The sequence below is a fragment of the Coptis chinensis genome, chromosome 2, assembly GCF_015680905.1.
Source record: "Coptis chinensis isolate HL-2020 chromosome 2, ASM1568090v1, whole genome shotgun sequence".
Lineage (NCBI taxonomy): Eukaryota > Viridiplantae > Streptophyta > Magnoliopsida > Ranunculales > Ranunculaceae > Coptis > Coptis chinensis.
This window is the reverse complement of record NC_141457.1, coordinates 9,175,526-9,201,446: the sequence shown is the minus strand read 5'-3', so window position 1 is coordinate 9,201,446 and position 25,921 is coordinate 9,175,526. Positions and strand designations below refer to the sequence as shown.

The 25,921-nt window shown below is 36.8% G+C and overlaps 3 protein-coding genes and 1 non-coding gene across 4 annotated transcripts in view; 1 reads left to right on the top strand and 3 right to left on the bottom strand.

Annotated features, from left to right (window-relative positions):
- LOC147514743 (uncharacterized) overlaps nucleotides 1-7,351 on the bottom strand; it is a 76,585-nt gene extending 69,234 nt beyond the window's left edge. The window contains exon 1 of the mRNA XM_086585019.1: nucleotides 6,980-7,351. Within this exon, the coding sequence (XP_086441145.1) occupies nucleotides 6,980-7,061 (82 nt within the window). The 5' untranslated portion in view covers nucleotides 7,062-7,351. The remainder of the gene's footprint in view (nucleotides 1-6,979) is intronic.
- Nucleotides 237-1,889, top strand: LOC147514745 (Putative methyltransferase family protein). The gene has a single exon (XM_086585007.1). The coding sequence runs from the start codon at nucleotides 299-301 to the stop codon at nucleotides 1,088-1,090; it is 792 nt and encodes a 263-aa protein (XP_086441133.1). The 5' UTR covers nucleotides 237-298; the 3' UTR covers nucleotides 1,091-1,889.
- Nucleotides 6,193-6,264, bottom strand: TRNAL-AAG (transfer RNA leucine (anticodon AAG)). Its single transcript has one exon. It is a non-coding gene; the product is annotated as a tRNA-Leu (tRNA).
- On the bottom strand, nucleotides 7,113-8,039 carry LOC147514742 (uncharacterized). The gene is made up of 3 exons (XM_086592672.1): nucleotides 7,923-8,039; nucleotides 7,226-7,881; nucleotides 7,113-7,116 (listed from the first exon to the last, which is right to left on the bottom strand). Exons 1-3 carry the CDS (start codon nucleotides 8,037-8,039, stop codon nucleotides 7,113-7,115), a joined length of 777 nt encoding a protein of 258 aa, XP_086448798.1.
- Between the last annotated feature and the right edge of the window lie 17,882 nt (nucleotides 8,040-25,921).

Genomic DNA, 25,921 nt, shown 5'->3' with positions numbered 1-25,921 from the left:
ACGGCCCGGAGGGTTCGTTTTGGCGAGACCAGTTGAATTGGTTGCTGGGCCTGGACTTTGATGGCAAACTTGTAATATGGCAAACTTGTAAAATTTCTTTATTTTTAGGGTTAGCCAATCCAATTTGATGAGTGCCTGATGGAATCACCATTTGGATTTTGGAGGAAATGGATTATGGGCCGGGTACTTCCAGTTTTTCACTAACTACGTCTTCAGACTTTCGAAGACTTAATAAGACAAGAACAGGTTCCCTTTTTTTTTTTTTTTTTTTTTTCAATAACAGCCTTGCCCTAAACCTATGCCAGAAAAGTTCAACATGGCGACCCAAGAAGAAAACCACATTGACTCAGCAGACTTATTCTCCATAATCCAACAACATGACCAAGAAGTTGCGCCAACACTAGCAGATGATGAAGCAGCACATGAGCAGGAGCACTATCTCCAATCCATACATTCAAAACTAGTGATAAGACAACTTCCCTCACAAGGGCTCTCTTTCCAAATCTGGCCTGCAGCCAACACATTAGTCAGTCTCCTTGAACAATACCACAACCAACCCAGCAACAACCCCCTCTCACCCATTCTCAAATGCGGTCGCCCGCTTCGTATCCTGGAGCTCGGTTCGGGTACTGGTCTTGTTGGTATTGCAGCTGCTGCTATTCTTCTTCATGCCAATGTCACTATCACTGACCTGCCCCATGTCCTTCCCAATATCCAGTTCAATGCCACAGCTAACTCTGGTGCGCTAGAGTTGAATTCTGGGACTGTTGATGTCAGGTCACTTAGGTGGGGAGAAGCTGAGGATATGGAAGCTATTGGTAGAGATTTTGACATTGTTTTAGGTACCGATGTGGTTTACCATGACAACCTCTATGATCCTCTACTCAGGACGTTACAATTCTTCTTAGGTGAAGAAAGCAATATAGTGTTTGTAATGGCTCATTTAAGGAGGTGGAAGAAGGAATCTGCTTTCTTCAAAAAAGCAAAGAAGATGTTTCAAGTTCAAACTATACATTCTGATGCACCACTTCCTGGTGCTCGAATTGGTGTTGTCGTTTACAGTTTTAAAGGGAAATGTACTAGAATGTAAGAGTTGTATGCATGGAAACATTGTGTTCAGACGTTAAGTGATTAATCAATACATGGAAACTTTGAAAGAAATGAGAAGGAACTGTTCAGTTCTTTGCATCAGAATCATCCAATTCTCAAGAGAAACATCAATAAAACTCATATCCAATATCACTATTTTGAAGCAAGCATATCAAACTTCATACATTTTCATAATCAAGACAACAGTGCCCAGGGCATTGTAAAATGAACATCCATTCCTTCAATCGAAAAACGATTTAAAAGGGTATCGAACTTTACAAATTTTGACAATATGGAGACTAAACTTTTTTTTTTTCGTCAAATTAGAGACTAAACTTTTAAATTTTTGAAATGTGAGAACTAGTTACACATGTTGTCTAAATTTCTCACACAGTGTTTCATAATTCACAAGTTACATACATTTATTATCAAAGTATATCCATGCTACAACCTCATGACCATAGAAATTAATTCGAATTGTGAAACACTATGTGAGAAATTTAGATGTCATGTTACACATGTCCCCACATTGTAAAAATTAAAAAGTTTGGTCCCTAATTTGACCGAAAAAAAAATTTAGTCCCCATATTGTCAAAACTTGTAAAGTTGGATATCCTTTTTAGTCGTTTTTCCTTCCTTCAATCCTAGGCTGACATGGATACTTAGTTTCTGATTTGACGCTTGCTGCATACCAAGCACCTGTCTGTTTCATAAGCAGTTCTTCCTATTACAAAGCTGCATAACATCATCACCTGTCTGTCCATTCTCAAGCAGATCTTCCTAGTACAAAGATAGTCCCTGCAACAAAGAGGAAGCCCTTATCAAACACCATTGATTAAACAAGATAAACAATAAACGCCAAAGGCTAAGATTCTAAATCTTAATACAATATGTAGATGTTTTGGAAAGATGCAAGTAAGTTGTCTCTCATCTTTGGTTGTGGATCATTTTCCCTCAGAAGTTATTATAGCCACAATGGAGTCTGAACTCCAAACACCTCAGAAGCTTTACAGGGCCTACTGCAAACTTTAGTGTTTTTTGGTAACAAAGCATATCAGAGATTGTGCGAAGAAAGAAAAGGCTTAGACCAACATGTATCTAAAGAATTTGAAAATGGCAACCTGCAGTAAACTAAACTTAAACTTGATATGCCAACATGCAAATCACCAGAAAGACGATAGCACCCAATTTGTTGGTAGAAACTGAACTTGTTTGTTAAAATGCTTAAAGCTTCATATAAAGGAAGGCCATTTTTCCACAGTAAGAAAAAGCTTAGATCTCAAATTGTTATTTAATCTGCATAACAGTTACGAAATCCTTCATCATATCAACTAAAACAATCATCTCAAATATGTACTACCACCTAAGTTAAAAAAAAAGTTATGGCTCGTAACACCTTGCATCACGAATTGTCTACTGCATATTTTATAAGAATGTAAACCTATTTCGCTATTATTGTAACTTTGTAATTGCCTACAGTTACTGTTTAATCCATCATGAACATGTATTGCATTTGCTTCCTCAGGCAATACCCTGTATAGGGACAAATGAGCACCATAAGTTTTGCCAGCCTAGCTAGGATGTCTTAAACATACAACTGGCTTTTTTGCCACAAGACTTCTAAAGTTTTCCTATTCTTTTCTATTATTTTTTGTTGTCTAACTGATGCATCAAATATTGGAACCACACTTGGCGATCTATTTTAGTGGCTTTTCATTTCGTTGCCATCTGCAGTTTGTGGAAATAACATCACTTCAAAGACTGAACAAATCACCATATATATCATGTTTATTATATATGGCCAGAAGCTTCTTAAAATACCAACTCTCATACAAATCTCTATTACTAATTTTCTCTAAATATTTCCGTTGGTAAAAACCAGTGACCAAAGGCAACTGAGTTGCAATGTCATGATACTGTGAGACAGAGGAATTGGAAGGATAAGCAATGTCTAGAGAGAGAAGCTCTGATTCTCTTACTGAGATTACAAAGCCTACTTGAAAGTTTGAATGGTCTGAGTACCGAGACTACAGAGTAGACAAAGGGTATTTCTAACAGATCCTATTATTGTTTCCAGACGCTTATTGAAAATGTGTTTAAACCCAATGTCTAATTGAAAAGGTTGGATCACGAAGTGGACTAAACCAGATATATTAGTATCCAACAAAATATAATTCTCCATAAGCTATGATTATATGAAAATGATGACGAAAGTAAAAGATCGTATCAAGCCCAAAGAAACATCTACCACACTAGGAGAAACCTTAAAATCTGAACTCAATGCAACATCAAGCATTGAAAATCGTGGCTCAAATATATAAAGACATCAAAGACCTACACATGCACTTGGCCTGTCCCTGAACGAAGAGCTTCCTACATGGAGGTACGTCACCCACATCAAGTAAGTAATATTCTAAAAGGTTTTCTTATAGTAGAAAGCTCTTTGAACAACCTTTAGCCTCAACTAGTCTTATCCATACAACCAGCAATACTCCTAAACTTTTCTGGTAATGTCTATTGTCTAATAGATGGAGGTGGGGACGAAAAATAGTGTTTGGGAATAACAAAGCAATTATTCACACACAAACAGGACACATTGCTATAGCCAAAAAAAAAGGCAAGCGCTGGCCTCATAGCCCATTCTGGTTCCCGCTAATATATATTTGAAAAGCTTCAATGTTAAACTTCCCCCATCCTTTACTCAATGTCTTCTCTAACAACTCCCTTAACCTGACTCTTACTACATAGAGCAAGTAGAGCTAATGACACACCTCCACCAGAAGCGAAGACCACATTTTCCACAAAACCTTGTGCTATCACCTAAAAGGCTAGAACTAGCCAACATTAAATCCCCTACAGCTGTAGAATAATTGATGAGGTTCAGTTTATCCTACAATATGACCACCAGAAACGTGCTAAACTTTTCCAATACAGTTTGTTTGCCAACACATTCCAAGGACAAGCTTGAAACAGCCAATCACTTCAGATATGGGCAACTCTAAAAACTAAATCACTTCATCAGAATTCCTAGATTAGCAAAGCTGAAGATACATTTATATAAAACAGCCAATCCACCTATAGTGATGAACAAAGTCACAAATGACTCACTATGGCAAGTGCAGTTACATAATATGCTAATACAGTTACAAAGTATGGCAAATGTATAAACATCAGAAGCTTTAGTTTCGTCCGACCACCAACAAAGAGTTGTTTCTAATGCATATGCACACAACCCAAGCTGGGACCGCCGCAGACAATTATTTGCAAGTACTCAATGGGGACTTTCAGAAATTACACAGAGCAGTATCATTTAGACATTTAATATACTATACCTCTCGTTTAATCAGAAAGAAATATCAACTATAACTCTATAAGATATCAAATGTCAGCATGGTTAGGGGACAAGCCTCTCTGTGACCAATTCCCTCTTGTATTCCAAGCTACAACAATGAGATATGCTCGGGTCTCCGACCTAGCTAGTACTGATAAGAATGGGGTGTCCTGGAACTTGCAAATTCGGAGGGCATGTAATTGATTGGGAAATACAACAGTATGCCAATCTGTCCAGCCGCCTCCTTAGCATATCGCTTACGGATCAAAGAGATACGTGGCGATGGAAATTGACCAAGGATGGCGTACTTTCAGTTAAAATTCTTATAGGTATCTGGTGGTGCACAACAGAGAAGAACATTATGCGGTGCAAGAGTTGCCCATGATGTTTGTATGGAAAGCTCCAATTCCACTCAATGTAAGAATGTTGTCGGCGTTGCTTGGGGGCACTCTCACTGCGGACGTTCTTATTCACAGAGGGATGCACATTTCACCTACTTGCTCTATGTGTGGTTACCTTGAGGAGCCCTTCGCCCATTTAACTCTTCAATGCTCCTTCGCTCTGGAAGCGTGGTCCATTTTAATGTGACCTGTGGGACTCTTTCCCAAGACTAGCACTTGTTGACTCCATCAAACAATGGCTTGCCATCTATCCAGAGAGGAAGGATTATAGGTTTAGGAACTTAATTCTCCATTGGGAACTTCTTATAATTGGCAACTAATTAGTTTTTCCCTATTTTTTGTAATGATGTGTTGTTATTGGTGAGGCTCTCTCTCACTCCCTTCGTACTGTCTCTACTTTTATTATTTCAATAAAATTCACTTATCAAAAAAAAAAAAAAAAACTCTATAAGATACATTTTTCATGACAAGAAGTAGAGGTAATGCTTTAGCTCAGCATAGACCAACACACTTTATAATCATCATTGATCCAGAAAATACTTTAGAAAGTAGTAAGTGTGTAAGGTTTAAGTAAAAGTAGTGTAAAACAAATATGTAAGGGATCAACGAGTTGCTTTATCAGAGAAATGTTACAATAAACTTTATGTCAAAAGTAAGATGTATAATCTCAGGCTTGTGAGATTTCAAGAACATAAGACTCCAAAATATCATGTATACAGAACTATCAATGTAATCATGAGTAAACATGGCCGGCATAGCTACTGTAAGCTCAATTTTAATGCCCTTACTACCAAACGATAGAGTCGCTCCAGTGGTCCAGAGTTGTTAGGGTCGTGTGAGGGATGGTCTCTGATTTATTTGCTACTAGTTGATGAATGAATGGAGTCTTTTGAAAAAAAAATGCTTTGAGAAATGATTTACATTCAATCATCAACAAAAAATCTATCCAAGATTCCAAATAGTGTTTTAATTCAAAAGAGTAAATCACAAATGTAAAAGAGAGAGAGAGAGCTCTGGCGTTTTGCAGTGCATAATGTGAGGGGAACAGGTGGGAGGTGAACCTTGCGGAGTACTTCTCCTCCAGCCTATCAAGCATAATTATCATTTGAGTTATCTCCGGATGACGACTATTATACCACAGCGTTTAACCCTTTGACCTTTCTTGAAATATTGCCTAAATGAAAATCTAGTGGGAGAGAAACAAACATTATCTACCAAACGACAAGATTGTATAGGCCCATTAAAGATTTAAAGGGACGATATCAAAGAGGACCAATTGGCGAAGGAGAAGGTAAAGAAAGGATGATAGTTTGATTAGCTATGTCGGGATCTTTAAAGTTTAAAGATCCTAAGGAGCCTATTTAAACCAATAGGGCATTCCGAGAATTGAACTCGGGACCTCTCGCACCTTAAGCGAGAATCATACCACTAGATTAAATGCCCACGACTATCACAGATTCAAAGAATGCAATGTAAAGGTCATCATGGGAAATTAAAAAGGAAATACGGTATGAGAATAATCAAGTGAGCGGAGCGAACGTTCTGGACCGAGGGGGGGGAGATATGTGGACAAAATGTCATTTGGTTGGTTTCTAACTGCCTGTTTGTCCTCATTCCTCATCTCTTCTCTTCGCCTATTTCCCTCTCCCTCTCCACACCCTCTCAATCTCTCCCTCTCCCCTCTCCACTCCTCCCTCTCCGCTCACACCCCCACTACATAGCAGTATACTAGTTTATACAATGACCCGTCAGGAGATATCATTCTGGAAAAAACTTGTTGGAGTTTCTAGCTTAAATTGAATCAAATTGACAAAGAAGGAAAGTATCATCTGCATTAGGGGAGGGGGTAGGTAGGAGAGTATCATCTGCACTTAGAGATAGTTGGAAATTTAATACAAAAAATGTTGGAGAACAAAATAGCAAGGACGCGTCGAGGCGTGCCATGCGCTGTCTTTAAGGAAAGATTTCACCGCTGAAGGACGATATCAGGGTGCAAAAAGCTTCATGGCAACTTATCGACTCTGGGATACGAGGACTATGAACCTGTAAGGCTGTGCTCTTAAAGGTTACTACAGTTATACTCGACAAAAATGATCAAGAATTACAAACAAATTGTATGAAAAAAGTAATGTTACCTAATAAAATAAAATGCACCAACCTTTGATATTTTGCTCCCACACTTTATTTAGACGTCTTTGAGTCATCATAATAAATATCAGCTGCAGAAGTATCAATGTCATTGAGGCCTAGCTCCTCGTTTTGCTCCCACGACCTCTCATAATCCTCAAAGTTCAGCTGATGATCATCTTCGATGACATCAGTTACCGGCGAGACAAAAGATCTCGCCAAAGCATCATCAATAATGAGAGTCCATGGCTCCTCAATATCCAAAAGCTGACTCAACCTTGATTTGAAGTCTTTCCATTCACTTTTCTTCCCATCAGTGGTACTATCCCCGAGATGTAATGAATTTAGATTATCAAGATTTTCACCAATCTGAGTAATCAAACCCTCAATAGTGGTAACCATTCCACCTAAAGTACCACTTCCCAACTCCAAATCAAGTTCCGGTATTGTCACACTAGCATAATCAGATTTTATAACATCACGGTTTAAATCAACCCTATTCTTGACATTAACAACTATCTTCTTTCCTTTATCAGGAACATCACCACCAGCTTTCAACTCCGAACTCCGATCACCACACCCATCACAAGTAGAAGCCATAACAATAACCTCTCTAAAATACGGAATCTTAGTAACGAACATTCTAGTTTCACATGGTATACCACAAAGTCCACAAGTTGATGGAAATGTCATTACCTCTTCAGGGGCTGAGTATTTCAACAATGCAGTAGTAAAATCCTCATTATTCCCATGCGCAATGGCCTTATGAGTAGCTGCAGCCCCGAATGTCCCATGAGGAACAACATTTCTACTTCCTTCTTGGTTCTTGGCCTCGACAAGAAAACCCAATGCCTCTTGTTGCTCATTGGTCCTTTGGTAATACTTAATACTCAAGGGAGGGTCCGGAGCCGGGCGAATGGGTTCTGGATAAAACTATTCCCCGACGGGTCATCAAGAATAAAGTCAAAAGGCACCGCTCCAGAAGCACACTCTTTCAGCTTCACTAAAAACTCATCCAACGCTTTGGCCTTCCCAGGATCAATTTTCCTCCTCTCTTCTTGCAACTCTTCCAACTCATTCACCGCCCTCATTAATATCCCTTCCACAGTACTCAAAGTCCCGCGTTGTGCTTCAGGTGGGATCTCGAAATCCAGGTGGGGAATCTTTATCGTAGCGGAATCCGATTTAACAACGTGCCGGTCGAGAGTGTTTTTGTCGGAAGACGCTACGCGTAAGTGATAAGTTCGGCCGCGGGGTTGGAGTTGGCCAGCGAACTGGACCTCGTTGTTGCGTTCGTTACAGTGTGGGCAGTCGAATGCCATTAAGACTAGGTCTCGAAAGTGTGGTATTCGAGTTAAGAGGATTTTTGTCGTCCCGTTTTCTCCGCAGCGCATACATAGACTTTCGATTTGGTGGATTTCGTTCACGGCTGAGCCGATGTCGATCATTGGATCCATTTTGTGTTTTCTTTTTTTTTATTAGTCACAAAAAGAGGTGACGGAAAATGGCTGCAGGGTTTCTACTTTCTAGAGAGGTACACAAACGTCTATCGTTGGACTTTTTCTATGGGGGTATGATAGTCTTTTTGACTGCCAGGTGTTACTACGACTGACTGAACCAAAGGTTCGGTCCGTCCGTCCGTCCGTGTAGTTGATGGGGGCCAGTGCAAGCAAGAAAACTTGATTACAAGAGCTTAAGATATGAACGAAGCCCTCCTTTCAAACTACTGCTAGAGGTTGCCGAATGATGTGAACACAACATCCAAGCTAAGAGTTAAAATCGGTTTTTGAAATTAATGGGTCGAATAGCGATTAATTGGTTAATTGGTGATTAATCGGTAATTTAATATATATATTTGACACTTTCAAAATATATAATAATATAATCATATAAGATATTTCTACATAGTTATTTGAGAGGCAACAGAAAATATCAAATTTTCATAATCATATTTAATCAACTCAATTTTAGAATACTACAGAAATACAACAATTATGTTAAATATTTAAAGAAATAAAGAGAGAGAGACAATAAATAATATATATTAGAGAGATGATACAATAATTTGTATATTTAACATTCGTTAAAAGAAAAAAATAAGTAAACTCTTAGCTTTGTGTGTTTATTAGGTTCCATTATTATTAATACGGTTTAAAAATCGAATTTGTTAATTTACGTATTTTTTTTGGGTGGGAAACCGATATTTTCAATAATTTTTTTTCTCGGTTTAGTGAGAAATCGGTCAATTCAGTGATTAAATCGGTTCAGTGAGAAAATTTTAAAAATCGGTAAAAACTAATCTGGTTACAAATTATACGCAATTAATCAACGCCGGCAGATATAACTGATATTGATAGCCATAGCATCCAAGGCTAGTTTATGCAAAATGGTAAGGCTGTTATAGTGTTATTGGGAGAGAACAAACTTCGGCCTCCTATTGTTGTGAGTGTGTAAGATTGAGGAAGTATTAAAACCAGGTTTAGTTTTAAAACACAGCAAAAGGTCGTCATGTATCAGTCTTGGGCTCTTGGCCAAGTGTTCATGGAAATCCTGTGGTTCTCAAAGATTTTATAGAAAATGGCTAAGGATGGTATATATGCTGGTAGAAATGGCACAGACTTGTCTTGTAATGGGACTGTGGTTCCTCTATCTGTTAGTAATGTCTTTCATCGAGTCAAAAGAGAGTCTGTATGAAAACTTTGTTGTTACCTGATTATGAATGAATGAATCTTCTTTAAAAAAAAGGATGGTATATATGTCATGTAAGTATGTAACTGAAAGAAATAAAATCAACCTTTTCGTACGTGAAGTTACCTATCATAGTTTGGTCATTTTTGCAGGGCTGCAGGCAGTATGGGAGGGCAATGTTCTAATGTGCAGAAGTTGCTAACAGCTATCAAAAGCGTTGGGGAATGTCAAATTTGCAAGCTTAGATGTGAAGCGTTCCTTTAAAAAGCATATTCGTGGGTTTGCCTACAGTAGATCGACTTTCGTTGGGACATTTTCTGACACTTCTGCTCGGAGAACAGGAAGCTGCTGATCCTTGTAGTAACATTTCGGGAGGACAGCGAACAAGGGAGCTCTCTTAGCTTGTTCAAATACTTTAGTCCTTCTAAATAGTATATAAATAGTATATAGGTGTTTTGATTTAATTATTCATTAAGTGGTATTATGTGTAAGAAAAATACCCAGATTCATTTACGAGGCCAGGTTGATTATAGGAGATGCTACTAATAGAGATATCTAAACTGCTAACAACTTGTTACATAAAACTTGTAATTACTTGTTACACAGACTTACACTGACTCCCAAAATATTTTCTTCAGGAAACCATGTTCGATAAGCCAAACTGTAGAGTATATCACATTACATGTTGTTTACAAATATGTCGAATTCATGGGGCATGAAGTCTTCACTTGGTCTGTAATATTTGTCAGGAGAATATAGACTTAAGTTTGTAACTTGGCTGGTATAAAGACAGGCAAACCTCTCTACCTGCATAGAACCAAAAGCACAATTATAAGATGGTGGTTTCGTATCTAATAGCCATTCTCAGATGATAGTTTATGTATTTAATACCACCCCATAACAAAATATCACAATTCTACTGTTTTGCATGCAGCTTAAAAAGTTGGATAAAATTCGTCCAATAGGTTCTAAGAAAGGCATAGTGCCACCAATTGAATAAACTATCATCTGTATGGTTCGCTAATATTTGTTGATTTTATCCAAAAAATCCATGACTCTCACATTAAATTGTGCTGGATCAGGATTTCTTCTTTCCAGCTCCAAGCTAATGTGCTTTCTGGCTCGCAATTTGATCGTAATTATAACGACTTGTGGTCCAACACTCCAACCATTATTTTAGGAGACTATGATTTGTCTATCAGACAAAATAAAGAATTCTAAACTAAACATTGAAGATATAAAACATGATCTCCGTTGTCAGGTGAACATGAAAATGTTCCCTGTTTTCAGCAGAAATCAGTAATAATGCAGTGCATCTCCTGAACATTATTATACTTTGCTGGATTTCGCCAAATCAAATGATTATAACTAAAAGTGATAGGAGAGGGCAAGAAAACTCCAAAGTTTACGTAGTGTTCCACTGCTGGAAGAAGATTCAAGAACTGATTTTCTGTCTAAATAAAATCAGTTCTTTACCAATACATAATCCTAATTCCAAAATACTCTATAAAATTATACTACCTTAAAGAGAAAAGCTTGAGGAAAAGCATATAACCCGATGAGCAAAGCCGAGTTCGGTAACCGGTCTTCATGAGCTGTCCCCAAACCTTGTGAAACTGAAAAGGCAAAGCAGAAAATGTAAATCCGAAAGCACAGTGGATGCTCCGGTGTGCCCCCAAACCAAAACTACTACGTTTTCATGCAGAGGCTCAAGGACAAACAATGTTTGAATCTAGGTTACATGGACACGCCATATTTTGAAAAAATCATGGTCGATCGTATCCACGTGTCCGTATCCATGTCGGACACAATACGACACATTGTATTTAATTTACCTCAAATTTCTGATTTACCATCTAATTTAATAAATTTATAATTATTAAAAAATTAATTAATTATTCCTATCCGTGTCCCCGTGTCGATCTTCAACTGCTCCCCGTATCCGACACCCCGTATCCGTGTCGGACACCGACACGCGTGCCCGTGTCAATGTAACCTAGGTTTGAATAGATCAAGGAGAGGAAAGGGAAAAGAGAACCTCTTATCTTACAAACTTCAATGTATAAATTGGTGGCACCAAAAATAAATCAGTTGATCAGATTGGACCCCTCTCTTATAGATAAATATCAAGTACATAGTGGAATATCACATTGGGATAATACTAATTGCACCTTTACAGATGGTATTATTCTCAACAATGAATACAGACCAAAGTATTTTCACTTTGTTGGACAGTTCACTTGTGTATTCATATACCATTAAGAGGTATGATGATTAGATTAGAAAATAAAAGGATAAACCTTCAGACAGACATATATAATTCAACATGTATAAAGCAGATAGTGAATCTCTGGTAAGTCAGAAAAAGAGGTGACGGAAAATGGCTGCAGGGTTTCTAGTTTTCTACTTTCTAGAGAGGTACAGAAACGTCTATAGTTGGACTTTTTCTATGGGGGTATGATAGTCTTTTTGAGTGCCAGGTGTTCTATAGCTCGACAAATTGTACTACGACTGACTGAACCAAAGGTTAGGTCCGTCCGTCCGTCCGTGTAGTTGATGGGGGCCAGTGCAAGTAAGAAAACTTGATTACAAGAGCTTAAGATATGAACGAAGCCCTCCTTTCAAACTACTGCTAGAGGTTGACGAATGATGTGAACACAACATCCAAGCTAAGAGTTAAAATCGGTTTTTGAAATTAATGGGTCGAAAAGCGATAGACTCAAATGAAGATTATAAAGGCTTTAGCTTATTAAGAACACACTGCACCTCTTGATGGGTTTACAAAGAGAAGGGGTAATATTCTGATGACTATTGTTGGTAACAATCACTGCAACAAGAACAAACTGTGAATAAGAAGGCTAGCTGAGGCACGAATCAAATGCTTTCTTTAAGGTTGTTTCACGTCTGTTCCTCTTTATGCAGACAAATCGCGTCAACCTCCAGGATACAACAACCAGATAGACTCTCCTTTATTTACTGCAGATAAACCAAAGAAGAAAAGAAGAACCACGATACTGATCTTATGAAAGCCCTCAAGTTAGTATAGAAAATAGTTTTTCACCTCTCATATTAGTAGGAAAACATGGAGCACTTAGTAGATCCGGATAGGGTACTGATCCAATTTCCCGATAAGAATTGGATTCTACAAGTCTATCACATCTGTTTCCCAATCCATATCCAATTCTGTTTCCAAACTTATCTAGAAACAGTTTAAGGAAAATGGTTTACCAAAAAGAAGATAAGGGATCAAAAAGAGCCCAAGTTCACCTTTTGTTTTATTCAAAATAACACAACAATCCCCCACTTATTTTTGATAAAAACAAAATAGAAAATATACTTAAGGGCAATCAATATCAGTATCAACATGTTATGCATAGATGAAGGTGTCAATCAAGAGTGCTCCTGTAGCTATACACTCCGCCCATAAGGACCATAGAACTTCATTAAGAGTTTTTCCCAGAAAACCTCAACCGCTATTTATCGTTGCAGAATTTCATACATTTTACTATCCAACTACGAGACAGATAAGTAACAATGTATGTCTCACGACCAACATTCAATGACTTGTTCTTCCCTTTGAACCTAGTTCTTGGGATCTCCAGTCCCTAGGTTGGGTTACCATCATAGATGTTCACCTTTCAATTGGCTTCAGTCCCATGCTAGTAGAGCAATCCACATTGTATCTCTGGCCAGAGCTTTGGTTTGTGAATCTGCAAGATTATCTTCAGATCTCACAAAATCAAAATAATATGGACTCTCCCAGTAATAGCTGTAATGCTATCAACAAAGTATCATTGTAATTAATACCGTCTATCTTAGACTAGTATATAAGTAAGAAAGCCTAGTACTCAACTAGCTTATTCACTCGTACTAGCCAAAGCAATAATCTTAGACTCCATATCATACTATGCTATTATGGTCTGTTTCTTGGACTTCCAAGATATAACCCCTCCACCAATGCTAAACATATAGCCACTGGTGACCTCGGAGTCTTCTGAAAGGATGTTCCAATCCGAATCTATTGCCTGCTAGTATACCTGAAAATAACACCTACTACATAGGCAATGTCAAGTCTTATACACTCTGTATAATATATGAAACTACCAATGATACTTGCATATTCCTTCTGATTCATAGGTTCACCATTATTCGCAAATAATTTAACACAGGGATCAAAAGGAATACTCACAGTCACGCAATCGAAGTAGTTATACTTATTCAACATTTTCTCAATGTAGTGTGATTGATCCAGCCATATGCCATCAGACGATTTTGTAATTTTGATTCCCAACATTACATCAACCTCACCTAAGTCCTTCATATCAAAGTTAGAAGACAATAGGTTCTTGGTTTCTTTCACAACATATAAATTGGAACCAAAGATTAGTAGATCATCAATATATAAGCATATAATAACACATATCCCATCAAAATACGTATGATAAATGCACTAGTCACTTTCATTTATCTTGAACCCACTGGTAATTATAAAGTTATCAAACTTCTCATGCCACTGTTTAGGTGCCTATTCCAACCCATAAAGTGACTTAAGTAATCTGCATACCTTTTTACCATTACCTGGTTCCACGTAACCTGTTGGTTGATCCATGTAAATCTCCTCTTCTAAATCCCCATTTTATAAAGGCTGTCTTAACATCCATCTGATGAATAACAAGATTATGAACAACATCAACAGAAGATAATACTCTAATGGATGTTATCCTCATAACAGGTGAATATGTGTCAAAGAAACCAAGGTATCTATCTGTCTAAAGCCCTTGATAACAAGTCTTGCTTTAAACTTATCCACTGAACCATCGGTTTTAAACTTTCTTCTTAAAACCTATTTGATTCCTATAGTTTTACAACCAATAGGCAAATCAACAAGTTTCCAAGTTTTGTTTTCCATGAGAGAATCAATCTCTCTTACATGACTTCTCTCCAAAACTCGAAATCAAAAGATGTGAGAGCTTCTTCAATGGAGGAGGGATCTCCTTCCAAAGTACAGTGACAAAATCGGGTCCCAAAACCTTAGTGACCCTAAGCTCTTTTATATCTTCTAGGTTCATTTTCTGTGTCCATGATCCTATCATGCAATCTAGATATGTCAGTGTCAGAAACATCATTATTAGGGGCCTTGGAGGATACTACTCCCACTAGCACCCCCAATATTTCTAGATAAATATGGAAATCTATCTTCAAGAAACTCAATATAAGATGATCAACAAAAATATTACTCTTCATATCTAGAAAAACCTAGGCATTGCTCTCCATAGCATTGCTTAAAACGACACACTCATAAGCTTTGCTCTCAAGCTTTGAGATCTTGGGATCATTCTTCCTTACAAAAGCCAAACACCCTCAAGGAACCTCCAATGTAACCGCATACGAAAGTTATAAGGCTAATAAACCCTGAAAATCACTTGTTATTTTTTATTTTTGGACAACCTGCATCGCAAGTCAATGGATACTTTACTAAAACTCTATCTTAATTAAGTAGCCATGATCTAAAATTGAATATGTAACGACAATTTTACATATACAGTATAATGCTGTTTTCAAAAACAATGCTCATTTAACATAGGCCAAGCACAATTATGCAGAGCTTGTTTTCAGTCACTCTCTCAGTTGTATCCATTCAATTATTTCACTATTGCTTCATTCTTCTTTTCTTTGAGTGCAACATAGTAAATCTAGCATAGGGAACTTGATTTCAGTCACTATGTGAGTTCTATCCAGCACTGTACAGTACTCTACTCCCATTCCAATCTACTTTCTTGTATTCATCTTCAATTCTTCATGCAGTCAATTTCAGCCACTGGCCACTGCATAGTACTCGTTCCATCCAACATATAGTCCAATTCCAGCATTCCAACATATAGTTCATTCAACAAGTTTCAAGGTAGTCAGATAATTAAAACTTCATTTTCATCTGCCAACACTTAAAATTCTTTCCATCAAAAATTTCAAGCTTGACAGACAACTTACCATGTAAAATTCTTTCCATCGATTAGTAACGAAGTAAAAGAGTAACAATTTCGCCTTCAGATTGTTTGAAAACTAATATCTCTGAAGGAATTACAAGTTTTCTTGAGCTCCCCTGGGTTTGGGAGGCTCTAAACCCATGCGACAGCATGAGCACCCTTATATCTCTCTACACAACTACACAAATGCAAAGACATGAGCCTTATAAACATAAGAACCTCAAGTTCTTTCTCCAATGTGGGACTAAAGTTCCTGTCACAACCTGATTTTCTAAACAATTACAAGGTGAATATTTGAAATATAAATATCTCAAACATCGCTATGTTCAATTGTCTAAAAACCCAGGCTATGACGGGGTGGATACAATACATGTCAAGACCGAAAACCCACATTTTAAAAGACTCAGCTTAACAACAATATTCTCCAAAATATTCGCCATCACTTTATAAAAAGACTATCTTTCGTCCAAAGAATCATCAAAGAAGACTAACAAAATAACCAAGTCCTTAACATTAAATCCTCAAGTCAAAAAAGAATATGAAACTACATTTATTACATACTTCCAAAAAGATCAGACGTAATAAAATAAACTCTCAGACTACTCCAGAAACAAATCCAAATCAAACGCCATGGTTCCACTGCCTTCCACCTATGTTCCCAAGAACACACCCACGTTGCCAAAACAAAGCAAACATGGGTCAACAAAATGGAATTTGTTGGTATGAGTAGACTAACAACATAAAAACAATTCCATACTTTAATTATCCAAACCACACTTTATATGTACCCATAACTTAATCATTCTCAACTTGGAAGACAGGTAGTTCCATCATTTCAACCGGCATAGTTTCTTCCCAAGCAAGACTTCCATTCTATTAACTCATCTTAATAACTTAGTAATTGAATTAAATCTTACCGATATCCACTTCTGTATAACGGTAGGACCACGTTCCTGCACAAAATATTATTAAGTCATACCCTCCTGCAAACGGAAGTTAGAAATTCTAAACAACATATGTAGATATCCTATAAGTATTCAAATGCAAGTCCAAGCACACCTGCACCATAAAATCAATTTCTCTTATTAATTAATTAATTACTTTTCGTACCTTAGGTCATTCCCGCCACATTCAATGAATACAACCCACCCGCAAGGCCAATACCATAGTTCCTCTCTAAGGCGGTTTCCTACATGACCTTAGTTGTAACGCCCGTATTTAAAATACGTATTTATTTATTTATTTATTTATTTATTTATTAAAAATTTGCTGAATTGGATTTGGGATATGTGGGTCTAATTTCTGGGCCCGAGTCTGTGTTGGGCTTAGGTTTCAAACCCAAGTATATATTCATATTTTTCTAGAAAATAGGGTTTTGGAGATAAAAATAAAATAAAAATAGAAACGGAAATAAAAGCTTGTTGGCTAGAGCATTGGAGCGCGACGATTCGGACTACGAGGGATTCGTGGAGCTTTGGATTAATGTGAGTAGATAATATCTTTCACTTAAAATTTTCTATTTCCTATCGAAAGTTCTCTCGAAACAAAAGGTTTACTGTTTATATAAAAACTGAAGTTAAAACTGTGATAAGTTAGTCTGTGCTATTTCATATTTTTGGCCTGCTTTGTCTGCGAAATTGTCTGCATAGGTTGAATAACGGAATTGACAACAAGTTGAATTTTTACTCGACTCAAATGTCATGGTTATTTACTGACAAAAATTTGTTTAGATAAATTATGATCGAGATTTTCGCAGGTTATTATACTGCCTTGTTTTTTGTTATGTGAATGAAATCTTGTTGGTTGATTAAGGGTTTGAGGTTGGGTTGATGTAGGGGCTGTTGGAAGACTCGGAGAAGTCGTTAATGGAGGCGCCAGCCCCATTAGAAATTTGTTGTGTTGGTATATGCAATTAAACTGTTAAACGATGTTTGGGATGGGTTGTAGGTGATTGGGTAGCTAGTGTATTGTGTGTGGGGCTGTCGAATGGGGGCTGACAAAGCTCGGAGAGGTTGTTAATGGCGGTCGAGATCTTGATTGGGGAGAGATCTCGACAGTCGTTGAAAGGGGGTGGTGGATTAATTAAAGTTGTTTGGTTTTTCAAAAGGAGTCAAACCGATGTGATGAAGTTGGAGGAGGAGGAGCTCATGGTGGCTGGTGATGGAAACAGATGCGTTGGTGAGGAAGACAACCGAGAGCACGATCCGGTACTCCCGGACGTATTTTAGATACACTAGATCGGTTTCAGTTTTTGGGCTTTGGGCCAATTTCTTTGGTTTGTTGGTTGGGCCGGACCACATTAGTTATTTTGGGCCAGTTCTATTTGTTTTGTTTGGGGCAGTTTGGTTTAAAGTTTTGGGCCGGTTTCAGTTCAAAGTTTTTGGGCCGGTTTAGTTTAAGTTGTTTGGGCCAAAACTAATTAGTTTTCTTTAGGCCGGTTTCTAATTTTATGTGGGTTGGTCCTTATGTCCCCAATTAGGTCAGGTTGAATAATAAGTTGGTTTAGACTTTTGTGGTCGGGTTCTAAGGTTTGGGTTTGGGCTTGGCTAGTTGGGTTTGAACCATTACCTTAGTCATGAGCCCACGAGCCATGCACCTTTGACCTTAGCCATGAACCATGGCTATGACCATGAACTTGTTGAACATGGAAATGACGTGTTGACTTTGACCGTTGACCGTTGACTGTGGAATGTTGACTTTTTCCAGTTTTTCACATATTTAGGAATATGGACAAATTTAGTAATAAAATATTGCCAAAAATTGTATAACCTTGTTTGTCATTATCTAATTAAGATTTGACGTGAGTAGTGTATAAATAATATAAATATTGGCACGTAACAAGAGGGGAATTTGTATAAGACTTAGATATATATGTTTTTATGAGAATTAAACTGCACATGGACTTAGATTCATGGACTTTAGTATTGGATTTTGATGGTGTATTGAGTTCACATAAATATAATGGACGAATACATTATATGATTGAGTACTATTATGAGTTGCTACTTAAATGAATTGTAGTATGTATGAAGGCTTGAGATATTCTATATGGTGTAGTGCAATATATAATTAGCACGTGAAATAATAAGTTTCGAGATTTGATATAGAGATATTTGGATATCGTGCAATGAATAGTATTGACACGTGATAATGTGGATTGTATTATAACGAGAAACGTTGAGCTTCAGTACAATTAAGTATAATAGCATGAGATAGAATAAGAATTATTCTGAGATATAAATGTATGACACTTGAATAAATTACGTAACGAAAATCCTAGAACCTAGCTACCACAACTCATGTGATTTGGCCCTTGTGATGGGCGTATGTGATATGATTGGCCCTTTGGGCGTTTCAGTAAATCTGAATGGCCCTTCTGGCGTAAGTAATGTGATTGGCCCTTCTGGCGTAGCCGAATGGTGGCTTGATTATTCCGTTTGCAAAATTAGAACGAGATGCGCGATATTTTATGCCGAATAGTGGCAGTACTTACATAATGGCTTTCGTGTGAGGGTTACCTGGTGTGCGGCATCCTGCTCAGGGTAGTTACGCACGGAGTGGTCCATTATGTGAGGGGAGGCATGTGGATGTACATGTTTGGCGTTGGGAAGCGATTGTGGTAGCCAGGGAAACTAGGTAAGACATAGATACGACGTGATTTTAGAGACACGCAAAGAAAGCCTTAAATAATATAATTATGGTAATGTGTTGGTTAATGATATATCTTTAAAGATATGATTGTATATAGTTTTGCAGAAGGATGGGTCAAACTAATTACTTGTACAGAGACGACCCACTCTGTAATTGAGCATGAAATGCGGTAAGTATAGAATGTGCTTGGGTGGTTATTAGTTTAGTTAGAACCTAAGGCGCCTCGTGGAGGAACTAAATGCCTTTTTATTATGCGTATGGTTTGTTGTGTGGTTAGTGGGAAGTTAAGGCGTCTCAGTGGAGGAACTACCTGCCTTACTTATTATAGTTAAGAATGTCGTATTAGTTGTTGGAAGTTAAGGCGCCTCGGTGGAGAAACTAACTATCTTATAGATTGTGTATGTATATGTTGTATTTTAGGGCTACTCACACCAGCATTGTTTATAATACTTACCCGATTTGCATGTTTGCTTATCGCGTGTGTTCATTAAATGAACATAGTTGATAAGTCTTGACAGGTTTAGTGTTGAAGAAGGTTGGTTGCTGCTTGTGGTTTGCGTTACCGTCGCATTTCAAGATAGGTTTTGTTTTCCCTTGAGGTGATATAGATTTTCAATTGAGACAATGTTATTTGTATTTTCATTTGTAATTTTAAATAAAGAGTTATTGAAAAGAGATTTGTAACCTAATCTTATTTGTGAATTTTTGTAATGAAGAGGACTTTTGTTTAATTTAAAAAATTTATTGGTTTTTAATTATCCGCATGTTTAAACTGTTTATGGGTTTTCGGAAGTTGAGAGTGCGTCACACCTCGAAGATCGAAGAGTTGGGAACAAATATTGTTTTTCTGAATTCTGTCGAAATTCGGGGTGTGACATCAGTCGTCATAAACATTTCTAGCTTTTTATTCTAACCCTGAGGCGTGGAGAGTTATAAAAGTATGGGTGACATCTGTAATTACACAAATAGTAATACAATTTCCTATATTAACTAAACCGATTAATTTTTATAAACCCAAACAGCAATATAATTTTCTAGCTAATAAGATATAACATGTTCCATCGTCCACAAATATGTACACGGGTAAATAAATAGATATGCATGAATATCACAGCAAAACAAATCCTCAACAGAGTATTCAAATCACACGTTATCACCCTTCACTAGCATCATATTTTATGTCAATTCAAATAAGCTCACATTGTATTAAACCATTGAACAGGAAAAGGTATATTCATGTATAACAGTCAAGTAATTTCATTTATGCTCACATTTCATTATTTAAATAGTATTTTATATTTTTATTCCACCTGTATCTATCAGGTATATATATCCATCAAATAATACCAAGTGTGTCTAATATCATTAGTAAAAGAAGAGTACCAGAAGCTATAACCGGACCTTACAAGGAAAAGCTTAAGCTTATACTTTCTGACATCTCAAAAGCATGCCACATCAACCCAAAGACCAACAGTTGTTACTACCACACCCACCCATATAAAACAAAGTGTAGTCAACAATCAAACCATCAAAATAGTGGTATGTGAGTTTATTCCAAACCTTCTAATTTAGATATGAAACATGTTTTAAATCTGACACCTCTAAACTTCTATGTACAGCACTTCGAAGTCAGTCACTAACCAACGGTTTAACCAAAGACCAAATATATATATTCCCATGAACATGTATCCAAAGGTCTTACCCTTAACATCAATATCACAACTCCACATTTCTTACATGTACAAGTACGTTAGATACTTCAAAACAAGGAAGTCAAGAATATAACTACTTCACGCAATGCAATAAATTTCATACAGACTACTATGGGGAATATTTAACCATACCAATGAAACAAATAGATAAACAAAACGACAGTATATCATGCATAACTTTGAGTAGATTTTTATCTCTTGGATCGAAACAAACTAACTTAAACCATTAACTAACTAATAAAATCAGTTGGTAATCCATGAAGATTTAAAAAGATTTATTTTAGACTACTCACAGTTTGTTAACCGAACCGCTAGATTTTTGAAAGCAAAATAATTCGAAAACAAAAGTCGACTGTCGGCGCACGTTAAGTGATTCTCTTCTTCCTCTGTCCTTTTCTTTTTACTCTCAAGCACTATGAAGCAGCAAACACTCACTTTTGTTACTCTTCCTTCTGTCTCTTTTTGGTTCCTCCTCTTTTTCTTTTGTACGTCTCTTGTTATTTTATTTCCTTGTTGGTATATCTCAAACCCCGAAAAATAGGAAAGGGTTTAACCGTACCCACTCTCTCTCCCCACATTTTTTTTCTATTTCTATTTAATCTTTATCCCCCTTTATATATATATTACTATTATAACCCTATTAATAATACTTATTCTTTTTTTTTATAGAAAAATAAAAATACGGGATGTTATAGTTCCACACTTAAGTGTAGTAAAAGAGAAAAGGTCATTGGTTCAGACCCAACCAAAGACATGTTTCATACATATTAAAAACTAAGTATTGTTTTTATAACAGATTATCTAGCCACTTTCCTGACTGTTGCTAAAGAAGCCATGACTCTGACATGTGCCGACCACAGGTTCACAACACACAAAGTCTTGACTGTGGTCCTGCATTGTGTTCCAGACTTTTAGCAGTGAAATGTGGAAACACAGGAAGACGACTCCTACTCTGATAAGCTGAGATGGCTGGTCCATCAGAGTCCCTGCTAAAGAGAGAGTGTGATTGGAAAAGAATCCCTTTGAGCATGAAGCGAACCGTGTGGGCAGTAAGCATGCTATGGGATGACCAAAATTTGATTCTAGCTGTCCAAAACTTGGTCTTTATGACGTTAGATATGATTGTTATGTTAGACTAAGGCTGAGTCCAATGGCTCCCTATCCCTTTAAAAGTAGTGTTAAAGTCAATAAAGTAGAGCTAAAATCAACAAAATAGAGCTAAAGTCAACATATTTTACTCTCTATCATTATTTTTCTATGTATATATACAAAGGATTTTACTCTTTATCTCTATTTTACTCTCTATATATAGAGAGTAAAATAGAGATAGAGAGTAGAATCCTTTGTATATATAAAGAGAAAATTAATGATAGAGAGTAAAATCTATTGACTTTAGCTCTACTTTTAAAGGGATAGGGAGCCATTAGACTCAGCCTAAGAAAGCTTTCACTTCCTTTGCAGTATTCAGCATTTTGCTCTCCCTCCCCGAGTACAGAGATTGAAGCGGATGGGGAAATTAAGGCAGCTTCTAAGAGCATTGCCATCAAGTACAACTTCAAGGAAGTAGGGAGTAAAGCTGAGAGTTGCATGAAGTGGACAGATTGCCCTACAAAGTTTCAAAGTAATGAGAAGTCAATGTACTATGTCGCAAATGCCGTAGCTGTCAATATTTGGGACTATCTGTACAAAGAAATCCCCGTTCGTTCCCCTCTTTTTTTCTTCTTCTTCTTGAACTAACGAAAGAAGCCCAAAAACCGTAACAAGAAATCCCCTTTCCCCTCTTATTTCTTCTTCTTCTTAAACCAACGAAAGAACCTAGAATACCGTACAAGAAATCCCCATTTCCCTCTTTTTTTCATCTCTCTAATGTCTGAACCAATGGATAGAAGCACTAAGCTTTACTTCATTGGTATTGTTAATGGTAAACTGACGATCTTTAGAACAGAGGATCTCAAATCTCGTGAAAACTTTGAAGACCAACCCCCAATGCGGGAAATCGATATTAATAATATGTTTTTTTCTTCCATTGGTTATATCTCATGGGATGAATGGTGGGGATGAAAGAAGTATTTTGATATTCTCTTCCTGTGCCTATTGTACAAAGGCAAAACCCAATATTCTAGTTAGCGTCATGGATAAAAATGAACCATATGGGTCTATTATAGTTCTACCATCTGATTATGTTATTGGTTCCAATGATTTCAGAGAGATCTATTATCCTTTGAGGACTTATTCACCATAACAGGCCTCAATTGACCGTCCACCCACGGATTTTCTTCCTGATTATATATGTAAATAGTCTGACTTTGACTGTAAGTACACATGAAAAATTGAACTGTTCGTTTGAGAATCATGAACCTGTGCTACTTTCTTACTCGTTTAACACTCGAATGTGGTGGAGATATAGTGTTGATCCTCCTTGTGGACATAGATGGATATAGGGGGTGCGTGTGGGGCGGTCGCACTCACTGAGATTAAAAAAACTCCACTACCACATAACTAATTGCCTATAAAAATCTTCAAACTATAAGGACTCGCACCCCGCAATTATTTTAGCAAACTTCCATTACTCACCCTCAAAATTTTTACAACTATAGTGAGAATATAATCAATAAAAAAAAAGTATTATGAAAAAAAGACTAATAAAAAATATTCCAATAAACCAACATTTTTTTTACTTCTCTTTTTGCCCTTACAAAATTATCATTTGTCGTTTATTTTGAGTCCAAAATCATTAAAGATAGACAAATGTGTCTTTGAATGTTTGATGGATTAATAAGACTAAAACAAATAGCCAAAGACCCAAAGCCCAATCGGTCAGTTTGTATAATTTTAATTACCCATAACAAACCCGTAAGTTCTCCCTCATTTCTTTCACTCTAAATTCTTAAACAAGGGTTAGACCTAGGGGTGGGAATTTGGCCCTAACGACCCTAACCCGGCCCTGACCGACCCGACCCTAAGCCCTATAAAGCCCTCACAACTAAAGCCCTCACAGAGTTTAGGGCCGGGCCGGCCCGCCCTAATGCCTTCTAGGGCAGGGCTAGGGCTAAGATTCTAAAACATAGGCCCGACCCTAATTCAGCCCTCATTAGCCCGACCCTAACCAAGCCCTAACCGGCCCTGTTTCACACTTTCACTATAAATACACATACCATAATTGTCCAACTCTTTGTTAAATATTTTCAATTAAAATAACATTGTCCTTTGTAATTTATCACTTACACCCAAAGGTACTTCCAATAACTTGTCTTATATAACAAAAACTTGTCAACTTAACAGCCATGAAGAACAATGAGCACTAGCCTAATAAAAAATAAAACTTTATTCCTTTGATCATCAAGTCAAAGTCCATAACTTATTATTCTCAATTTCTTTTCTCACTTATTTCTTATAAATTATATTTTTATTCACATCCAAGCCAAGTCTAAAACTAAAGATTTCCTTCCACACCATTAAAGCAAAATACAGAGCAGACATTTGTAACATAGAAACCAAAAACAACCTTTGTCAGAAAAATGACATTTGTAATCTCAAACCTTTCTCCATCACTTGTTCAAAAGCCAATATTTTCATTTCCATATACAAAGCTTGAATCACTTTTAAATTAGAAGAAAGGTAATATTATATTTGTTTGAATCTATTATAGAAATAATTTATGATATTACAAATAATTTAACAACTTCCATGACCCTTAACCAAAACTATTATGTTTCTTCTTTATATCTATTACTTCTTCCTTTAAAATGATAATATAATTATTTGTCTATGTATTTCAATTTAAAATGTAATTTTAGTGAGGTTTGAGTACAAGGAAGAACAAATTCCAAACTCTCGATGTACTTCAGTTCATTAGATTATGGATGTGCATTTTAAATTTTTGGACTTATACAAGATTATTACTAGATTGGTTGGACTTTGAGTTTGTAGATTATTGTACATTTTTGTAATATAAATGAGTTTTAAAACTGATGTAGTAAAAAAAAAGAAAATATATAGGCCCGGCCCTAAAGCCCGGCCCTAAAGCCTTTAAAGAAGGCTTAGGGTAGGATAAGGGCTTGAGGTTTAGACTTGTGACCCGGCCCTATGCTGACTTTAGGGCCGGGCCGACCCGGCCCTAATATTTGAAGGGCTTTAAATGTTTAGGGCCGGGTTAGCCCGACCCGGCCCATTGCCCACCCCTAGTTAGACCTCAACCCAAAAAAAAAACAAAAAACAAATTCAGAAAGAATTTGCAGCGCAACTTGTTGTACGCTTGTCCTAATTATTTGTAAAACTCGTTATCATGCATTATTAATAAAATTTCCACTTAAACAAAACAAAACAAAATAAGGTAATTTTTTACTTTCAATATTAATCTTTTATAGTTTTTTCCATATGATAGTAGGGATATAGACTTATAACATTATAGGAAGTTAACAATTTGTTGAATTGTTGTAGACTTGTGGACTAGATTATATAGATATATATAGACATAGTAGTATCAATTAATGGTTTAAGTGTTTAAGTAGTTAATTTCATCAGTCTATATTAAATTCTTAGTAGTCAACATACTCTAATTTTGTGAATTGAAATAAATGCATAATTTTGTTAATCTTTATTGTTTAGACTTTCTGACAAAAAAAAAATTACATACTTTTTTTTTTGTGAGGTGGGGTGTGCACATAATCTCGTACCCCCTAGCTTAGAATCCTGGCTCCGTCCCTGCTTGTGGAGAATGGGGTAGAGGTGCAGCTTATCTTTTTCATGATGAGAAGGTCTGGATGTATTCCGATGGTGGCATCTTTTATTACAACTTTAATTTGAAGAGCATGATAGGGATTGTGGGAAGGTGAAAAGGGTTGGCACATTTCTATTCGATCAGCCTAATATTAATACTGTTATTCCATGACAAAGACAGTTTTTTCCTAGTCTGGCCTGAGCTTCCGAACCGGACAC

What these genes read in the sequence shown, in the direction of transcription:
- LOC147514742 (XM_086592672.1), bottom strand. Translation starts at nt 8,039, where the DNA reads ATGAGGGCGGTGAATGAGTTGGAAGAGTTGCAAGAAGAGAGGAGGAAA. An exon ending in AAGAGTGTGCTTCTGGAGCG is followed by an intron (nt 7,882 to 7,922) that starts GTGCCTTTTGAC and finishes GTCGGGGAATAG; the next exon opens with TTTTATCCAGAACCCATTCG.
- LOC147514745 (XM_086585007.1), top strand. Translation starts at nt 299, where the DNA reads ATGCCAGAAAAGTTCAACATGGCGACCCAAGAAGAAAACCACATTGAC.